The sequence below is a fragment of the Mesocricetus auratus genome, unplaced genomic scaffold (assembly GCF_017639785.1).
Source record: "Mesocricetus auratus isolate SY011 unplaced genomic scaffold, BCM_Maur_2.0 Super-Scaffold_15014, whole genome shotgun sequence".
Taxonomy (NCBI): domain Eukaryota; kingdom Metazoa; phylum Chordata; class Mammalia; order Rodentia; family Cricetidae; genus Mesocricetus; species Mesocricetus auratus.
This window is the reverse complement of record NW_024429186.1, coordinates 32,805,817-32,815,341: the sequence shown is the minus strand read 5'-3', so window position 1 is coordinate 32,815,341 and position 9,525 is coordinate 32,805,817. Positions and strand designations below refer to the sequence as shown.

The window sequence follows — 9,525 nt, the reverse complement described above, 5'->3', positions numbered from 1 at the left end:
TGCAGGTCCTCTTCATGGAGTTTTGGTGTTTTGGGAGCATTGTCCCTCGTCACCTGTGTCATAAAACTCCTCAGTTCCGGAGAAAGCTGCCCACCTGTCATTTGCGCCTCGCCACCGCACACATCCACCTCAGCGGGAAGGCGGTGACGTCACGGCCAGTCTGCGCCGACCTGGTTTCAGACTCGTCCGCCCCGAGAGTCCTGAGGGCAGGGGGGCGGGTACGGGTGCAGCGGTTCCGCCGGCCACAGACTGCTGTGTGTGTGTGAGAGAGAGAGAGAGAGAGCGGAGGGGGAGACCGGCACAAGCAGCTGCCCTAGGGTCCGCACCTCGACCTGAGACACACCCGCCGGGCGGAGAAGAAAGCCGGTGGGTTCGCTCGTGGGGGGGTGGCCAAACTTCCTGTCCCGCTCTGGAGCTGCTTCCGGCGGGAGCCGGAAGACGCCGTGTGTGGACGGAATTCGGGACTGACTGACGGACGGCCAGCTGCCCTGGACTGGAAGGTGAGCTCCGGGCTGGGGCTGGCCACGCCCGCTCTGCTAGGTGGTCCCGGAGAGGAAGGAACCCCCTGCAGGCTTGGGGGATCCAGAGCCGAGTGTGCCCCCAAAGGGCACAAGGAAGCCGTCCGCACTTGGGCTTCCCCCACCCCCGGCGTCTGGCGGGCTAGGAGCGACCAGTCCTAGCCCGGCGGCTCCGGCCCTACCCGTCGCAGGATTTGGGGCGCGCTGTTTTGGTTCCTTGGCTTGTTTTTGCGGGAGGGTGCTCGGAAGCCCGATTGCCCCCAGAAACACGGAGTTAGCGAGTCCCCGAGCGGAGGCTCCGGACTGCACCCGCATCGCGGACCTTCGGGCCCTCGACCGAGGCCTTTGTGCTGGCGGGAAGGCTTGCCCGCGGTGCCTCGCCGGCATCTCTCCCACAGCTACCGGTTCCTTTTCCGGCGTCCGCCCACTGCCTTGGTCTGGAAGGGGGACGCCTGAGGACCAGGGCTGGACCTCTCCTCCACCCGCCACTTCAGGCCCGTGTGTGGGCAGCGAATGCTGGTAGCCTGGATGTGTTTTGTTCATTGAACTCGTCCTCAAGTTTCTCAGAAGAGGATCCAATTAGTTTGTTAAACTTTATCCCACTCGTGCATGAGGCTCCGAAATGTACTTAGGTACCACTTGGAAGTTAAATATTACTGAGATGGAATTCAGAATTCATACATTTACATCAGACGTTGGCACAGAAAAAAAATAGAAGTAAAGACGGACAATTCTTGGTGTTTGGCATTGAGAAATTACACTTTGTGTTATCGCAGTGTTTGGCAGAATACAGGGCAATCAAGCATCAGAAGATGTAGGTTCTGATTTAAGCATTGGCCGAGTAGGTGTCAAACTTGGGATAAATTGTGCACTTTCTAGTTTTTCTTGAGGGGGTGTGTCTGTCAATAAGGAGGTTTACCCTCATGGGTTTGACCAATATTTCTGAGATACTAAACTTTGAGTATGAGGGGTGACAAACCTGTGTCTTGGAAAAATAATGAGTGTTTGGGTAAAAGATAGATTGGGAGGAGGGATTTGTTTTGTTTTTATTTTTGGATTTTTGAGACCGGGTTTCTCTGTAGCCTTGACTCTCCGGGAACTTGCTCTGTAGACCAGGCTGGCCTCTAGCACACACCTGTCTCCGCCTCCCGAGGGCTGGGATTAGAGGTGTGTGATGTCACTGTCCTGAGAAAAGGGTAACCTTTAAAGGTGACCAGTAGAAGCCTGTTTTATTAGTGTAGTTGAAAGTTATGAGAAATCTAAGAGCATCACAGTAGGAGTAAATAAGTATTAATGGCTGGGGTCATTTATTATGGAGAGTGAGAGACACTGCTAGGTAGAATTTGCAGATGAGTGGGAAGAAGATTGGGCAGTAAATAAAAGGGATAATTCAAGAAGAACAGGTTTGGGGGGGAGATGATAATCTGGGTTTGGATGTGCTTTGGTTTGTAATGCTGATGGATATATATGTGGAATTTACTCAGCAAGTAATTCATAATCAAGGTTTGGAACTCGAAGAGAAGAGTAAAGGGGCAGGGAATTGGGTATCATTTGTCATGTTACTTTATCCTCTGTCTGAATGTCTATCCATTGCTTTTTATATGCTCACTGGGAAACTTGCATGAAGTCCTTCAGACTCGTAGTAATGACTACTTTAAAAGTGGATAGTACTTCAGGGTTTCTTTTGGAAAAATGTAAAATTAGCCAAGCATGGTGGTACACACCGTTAATCTCAGTTACCGTAAGGTGTAAGGAAGAGACACCAGAAGTTAAAGGCCAGTGTCAGAAACTTAGGGTTCCAGGACAGCCTGGGCTATGCAATAGCCTATCTGAACTCTCCCTCCTCCAAAAAGCAAACACACACAAACAAAACTGATTGTGTATGTGATTGTGCAACTATGAATATACTAAAGACAGTTTAATTGTACTTTTCAAAATGTGTGAGAGTGGGATCTGGAAAAACGGCTCAGCAGTTCAGAGCACTTGTTGCTCTTATAGAGGACCTGGATTTAGTTCCAGCACCCCACATGGTGATTCACAACCTTCTATAAATCCAGTGCCCGAGGATCCAGCGCCCTCTGCTTCCTTGGGTACTTATATACCTGTGTCATACAAACCATTTCGAGGCAAAACACCCATGCACAATAAATTAAACTAAAAATATTTTTTAAAAAGTTTTATATTATGTGAACTGTCACAGTGAAACTTTAAGACGAGGTCTCACTATGTAGCCTTGCCTGGCCTGGAACTCACTATGTAGACCAGGCTGGCCTCAAACTGCTAGAGATGTACTTATCTCTGCTTCCAGAATGTTGAAGTTAAAAGTGTGTGCCATCATGTCTTGCCCAAAACTTTTTTTTTCAAAGATTTGCATTGTCAGAAAAAACTTTACATTGCAGCTTTTGAAATGGATTGACTAGGTAATGGAATTGGAACTAGCAGCAAACCAAGCTTAAGTATTTACTGTTGTACTGCTGGCTAGTTAGTGTGCTTAGCAAGCAAGCTCTTGTGTTACAGATGAAGTCCACATAGAAGACTTGAAAACCACTGTGCTCTAGGACAGATTGTTTTCTTTTCCTTTGAGATATGATCTTGCTGTGTATTCCCTAGTCTCTTGCTTCAGTCTCCCCATTGCTGATATTACAGATGCCTGCTACCACACCTGACTCTTGAACAGATAGATTCCTGAGAGTTCAACCTTTTCTAGTGCGTTCTACTTTATTTGTTTATTAAGTACCTATACAAGCCAGAAATTTGGGTTGTATGACTGATTCGGTTACAATATACATATTGCAGTTCCAGAATAGCTTTACTTGTTTTCAAATATTATTTACTTACTTATTTGTTTGTTTATTGTATGAAGTGTTCAGTCTGCATGTGTGCCTGCACGCCAGAAAAGGGCACCAGGTTTCATTATAGATGGTTGTGAGCCACCATGTGGTTGCTGGAAATTGAATTCAGGTCCTCTGGAAGAGCAGCCAGTGCTCTTAACCTCTGAACCATCTCTCCAGCTCATTTTCAAAGATCATTAAAAATTAAAATACTAAAATCAGGAGATATAGTAGGTAACACCTAATGGTCTGTGAGCTGTCTCATTTCTCAGCGATTCTGTAATTCAGGAATCTCAAAGTTGGATGCACTTTAATGATAACCTAAACAAACATCTGGTATCATCTTGGGTTGTTATGTGATCTGGGATTGGGGAAGAGGAATTGCTAAGCCCTTGAAATTTAAGGTCAAATTTAGATGTAATCATTCCCTGTTTGTGTCAACTATGCATGCCAACTTGCTTATGCAGCTTAATAACGTGATCAAGTGATTTACTGGCCCTTGGTTTCTTCCTCTCATGAAGATGAGTGGATAAGCCCTATTAAGCTGTGGTAGTGCTTGAGGAAGAAAAATGTATGTAGGAAGAAAAATTGAGCATTTAAAATACTTTGTTTTATATAATAAGTAAAAGGAACATTTCATATATAACTTATAAACTGGATTGCAGGCTGCTATTAACATCAACAAATAAAACTTTAATTCCAGTATTTCTCCTAAAACTTAGATGTGTGCACATATGTGGGGGTCAGAGGACAACTTGTGAGAGTTCTCTGTCTATCACCTTGGTCCTGGGGATTAAATTGAGGTTGTCAGGCATGGTGGCCACCTTCACAATTGGGCCATCTTACAGGCCTAATTCTAGTATTTCTTTCTTTTCTTTTTCTTTCTTTTTTTTTTTTTTTTCGAGACAGGGTTTCTTTGTGTAGCCCTGAACTCACTCTGTAGACCAGGCTGGCCTCAGAGATCCATCTGCCTCTGCCTTCTGAGCACTGGGACTAAAGGCGTGCGCCACCACTGCCAGCCACAGATATTTCTTAATATCTAACTTTCAAGTCTACCATGGTATTAATGGAAAACTTCCATCCTAGGTACATTTTTTTAACTGTCTTTATTGATATCAGTAATTACCAGTAATTACTCCAAATTAAGTGAATTCATGTGCCAAAGCACTGGGCTAGAGGGGACTCGAGCAAGGTCTATTCTTAGCATGGATAAACCTTAGGTTCAGTCTCCAGTGGCGGCCAAGGAAGGAGGGAAGATGAGAGGGCGGGCATGGACATGGATTGCTTCTGTACTTACAGCCCACCCCACCGCTGCTGTTGTGTTGGAGGTGCTGCGCCTGTGCTCTACCGTTGAGTTACACCTCTAGCCTTGACCAAACTTGTCTTTGTTTTTCTGAGAAAGAGTATCAGTGCAGCCCAGACTGGTTGTGAATTTGCCATACAGCCCATGCTTCCTGAGTGCTGAGATTCTAGGTGTGCACCACTATGTCCCTACTAGGCTTATGTTTTAGACTATCAAGACAGCATAATTGCCTTTTAGAGCCACGAAAAGAAAAGTGAAGCCACACTGGCCTGTTACACAATATAACTACTCTCACATCTGTGTGGATTCCTTTACTTTTTCTTATGCATGTTGTAATTAGTGTTAAAATGGAAAATAGATTTGTAATCAGTTTACTCTAGGAACTTCACAATATCTGTGTGAGTGTGTGTGTGTGTGTGTGTGTGAGAGAGAGAGAGAGAGAGAGAGAGAGAGAGAGAGAGAGAGAGAGAGAGAGGAGAGGAGAGATGCAGTGTTGTGAAGCTAACCCAGGTATTTGCATATGCTAGGCAGATGCTCTACCACTGAAATATATCCTAGCCAAACTTGTATTTTGAAGTGATAATGCCACATTTAATTATATACTGTGTATGTGTTCAGGTTTTCTACAAGGTAACTGTGTGTTACTTTCAGTTTTTTGTCATTTTTGATGAACATCTTTGGGGATGTAGCTTTTCCATATTTAAGACCTTTTTATAGCCAGGTGTAGTGATATCTATAATCCCAGCACTCGGGAGTAAGAGGTAGGAGAATTGACAGTTGAAGGCCAACCTGATCCATATGTGTAGTTCAGGCCAGTCAGGGCTATGTAGCAAGAATCTGTCTTCAAAGGGGGGAGGACCTTCCTTAGAAGGGAATGGAAGTGGGGACTGAAGATGTGACACTTGCCGTTTGGTTCCCAGCACCCACATAGGGCTGCTTGTAACCACCTGAAACTCCATGAGCCCCAGGAGAATCTGATACTCTTTTGGACACTTGACATAGTGAGATATACATGCGTGAAATAAAAATAACATTTTAAAAAGTAGAAATAGTTTATCAAAGTGTAACACTTATAGGTCTTGATATCTTCTGGGCTTGTTCTATTTTAAAACAAATGTTATAGGCTGGATTTTTTGTCTACTTAGGATTTTTAGATATAAAGGCATGCCTTTGTTTATTTAGCTACATTTTCCTACTGCTCTTAATGCTGTGTCTTTCTCTTTTTTACCCTGTTTTAGGTTAAATTGATTACCAACCTAGTTCAGCATCTTACAAGAAAAGCATAATGTTTCTTAAAGGGCTATGAGTGTAACAGGAAGTTGTTATTGACTGTGAATTAGATTTGAACTTGTCTCTGAACAGCTACAGGATTTCAGAAGCTGAATCAATGTTATCAGATGAGTTAGAATCCAAACCAGAGGTGAGCCCACTTAGCTTTTTTCTTTGGTGGGTTTCCAGAATTTATTCTTAGTTCATTGGTCAGGAAACAACTTCTCTAGTGACTTAATAATAAACATTTTTGATTTTGTGAGCCAAATGATTTTTACTGTAAGTCTTAGTTTACAATTTTTCTGTTACTAGATGTTTTCTTAAAGATTTCACTGTTCTGTTTCTATCTTTTGTGGATTTTTATATTTGTCATTTAAGTACTTAATGAAATACTAAGGTACTTATATAATAAAAATATTCTATATCCCTAAAATGTATTTATATCATATAGTTGTGGTATATATGTATGTATATGTATCTTTTATTTATGCAAATTTTTAATCTTATATATAATTGAAAATATTTTCTTTCTGAACATGATTTCATTAGTTTTCCCACCTTAATTTTAGTAAATCTGTGTTCTATAATTTGGAATCATTACTTAATTTTAGTAAATCTGTGTTCTATAATTTGGAATCATTACTTAATTTTAGTAAATCTGTGTTCTATAATTTGGAATCATTATTTAATTTTGAAGACTGGCACTTTTATCTAGTATGTCACCCTAGACAGTTCAGTGTTTTCAGATTGATTCCTCATTTGTAGAATACATGTTCACTTAGGAGTTTCATGTAAGGATTAATGAACCCAAGAAAATGCTTCGTAAGACATAATCAATACAGTGTAGTTGATTTAAAAAAAGCTCATTGTTTTAAAATACACTTTCATACTTTGGTAGAACATGACAGATTAATTTATATAAATCAAACCATTATGTAGAACAAACACCTTGATAAATGTAGTCAGTTTAGTTTTTCTGTGTATATGATTGAGACCAGGAACAAGACTGAATTGTAGTCACTTGTTTGGTAAATTTAAAAGTTGAGTTTCATTCCTAGCAACCTCTGTTTCTCAGCATCGCTTCTTTTCCCTTCTTCAGCTCCTGGTTCAGTTTGTTCAGAATACCTCCATCCCCCTGGGACAAGGGCTAGTAGAATCAGAAGCTAAAGACATTACTTGCTTATCCCTCCTTCCAGTGACCGAGGCCTCAGAATGCAGTCGACTAATGGTACCAGGTAAAATATGTTCACTACAGATAGGACAAAAAAGTCTGAAGAGTTTAGCCTATTCTGTGGCAAGAGTAGATTGGATAATTGATTTTGAAAGTTAAATTTAACAGTCATGGAAAAAAGTCATAAGTGCCTAAGTAGTTTACACTGTAGGAATAAGTAGACAGAAAGGCCATTGTACCAGTGTGGGTCTCCTTTCGAAGCTACAGTGTCAGGCAAGGGGTCTGAAAAGGGGGGAAGAGTGCTAACATATAGTACTTAGATAAGTATCAGCGTAGCTAGAGGCATGGGACCCAAGGGGAATCTGTGTTAAAGGCCTCTGAGAGGCCGAGGAGGACATCATTAACACTGGCAGAGAAAGGCTGAGAAGCCTGGCTGCAGGGATGAAGAAAGGGTATAAAGTCTGGTACAGGTGAGGTAATGATGGTATAGTTTTCGTTTGGGGGTTTGTTTGTTTGTTTGTTTTGTTTTTGAGACGGTCTGGCTGTGTACCCCTGACTGACCTGGAACTCACAGTGACCTACCTGCTTCTGCCTTTGCTGGGATTAAAGGCTGTGTGCAACCACTGGTCCTCTATGGTATTTTAAAAGCTTTCATTCATTCTTTTTTAAATCTAAGCTATTTGAGGACTGTTTAGAATGTTAATGCTAATCAGAGAAGTCAGTGTTAACTTGTTGATTGATGGTTGTTTGTTAAAAAGTCTGATTACTTCCCTCTGATGATGTTCAGTTAAAACTAACTGGTATATTCAACAATAAACATTCAAGTTTCCCTATCTTGGGCTGGAGAGATGGTTTGCTGGTTAAGAGCATTTGCTGTGTAAGCATGAGGACTGGGGTTTGAATCCCCATAGAAAATAAAGGAGCTGTCACCAAGCCTGGTGACCCTGGTTTGATCCTTGGAACCCACATGGTGGAAAGAGACCTGATTTATGAAAGCTGTCCTCTGACTCCCACATACGTAGCATAGCATGAACATGCAAGCACATACTCTAAATAAATGTATGTAAGAAATCAAAAACAAGAATCTGGCCAGGCAGTGGTGGCACACACCTCTAATACCAGTACTTGGGAGGCAGAGGCAGACGGATCTCTGTGAGTTCAAGACCAACCTGGTCTACAACTACAGAGTGAATCCCAGGACAGTCAGGGCTACATAGAGAAACCCTGTGTCAAGAGGGGGAAAAAATTTAAAAAGCTGTAACTCCAGCTGCAAAGATATGATACACAGTTTTTTGAGAGGAGGTCTTTCTGTGTCCTAGGCTGGCCCTGAACTCAGAGATCTACCTTTTTCAGCTTCCTCATTGCCAAGATTAAAGGTATGAGCCAACACATGGCTTGATACCCTCTTCTGGGCTCTACTGGTGAATAGGCATGCATACCCACACCAGAGTGTGCACACACTAAAATGAATCTTTTAAAGTTTCCCTGTGTGCTCACATCATTTGCTGTGTTTATAATAACATATTGTGAGTCATGTTATCTGAATCTGTTTCAACCTGTACAGAGATTTCTAAGTGCTAATAAATCTGTTAAGTTTCCTGCCATCCTGAATATTCTGTCCCAATTTTAATTTGTTGAATAACAATAATAAAGGGAATTAAAATGGAAACAAGAAGTCCTTGCTGTGTTAGGGTGATTACATATTTTAAAAAGGCGAAAGAGAACAAATGTTGACAAGAATGTGGAGAAAAGGGAACCCTCATGTACTGTTGCAATTATGGGAAATGTATGGAAATTCCTCTAAAACAGAACTAAAAATAGAGCTCTCAGATTTGTCAGCAATTCTCTGTGTGTGTGTGTGTGTGTGTGTGTGTGTGTGTGTGTGTGTGTGTGTATCTCCAAGGAAATTAAAATCAATTGAATCAAATGTTAAATACATGTGCCATGATGTATGTGTGTGTGTGTGTGTGTATGTATGTATGTATGTATGTATGTGAGGAGGTCAGAAGACACCTTGTGGGAGTTGACTCTCTTTTTCCCCACCATACTGATCCCAGGGATTGAACTTAGCTTATCAGGCTAGGTTGTAAGTGGCTTTACCCACAACCATGCTATTGGCCCTCGTGTTTTTTGTTATGATATATGGGTGATACAGAGGAATATAAAGCCATATATGAACCACTTGAGGAATAAATGTAAGGAACTATCCATATACTGACTTCCCCAAACAAGAACAGCATTAACTTCCAAACTAATAGGCTCTCCTAGACACAGAAACTTACTTTCTGTAATATATCATCACAGTTTTTACTTTTGTGATTTTTTTATTTTTTTATTTTTTATTTTTTTATTTTTTTGGTTTTTACGAGACAGGGTTTCTCTGTATTGTTTTGGAGGCTATCGGTCCAGCCCAGCCTCGAACTCACAGAGATC

At 41.8% G+C, this 9,525-nt stretch overlaps 1 protein-coding gene across 5 annotated transcripts in view; it reads left to right on the top strand.

The window, feature by feature from the left end:
• Positions 1–208: 208 nt before the first annotated feature.
• Znf410 (zinc finger protein 410) overlaps positions 209–9,525 on the top strand; it is a 29,833-nt gene continuing 20,516 nt past the window's right edge. Inside the window, exons 1-3 of one of the 5 annotated variants that reach the window (XR_005876215.1) lie at positions 209–500; positions 5,891–6,072; positions 7,021–7,156. Coding sequence is in view for 4 of the 5 variants with exons in the window: in XM_040742767.1 (XP_040598701.1) it covers positions 6,040–6,072; positions 7,021–7,156 (169 nt within the window). In the remaining variant the exon portion in view is untranslated. The other 4 variants (XM_040742767.1, XM_040742769.1, XM_040742768.1 and 1 more) reach the window with 4 other exon arrangements.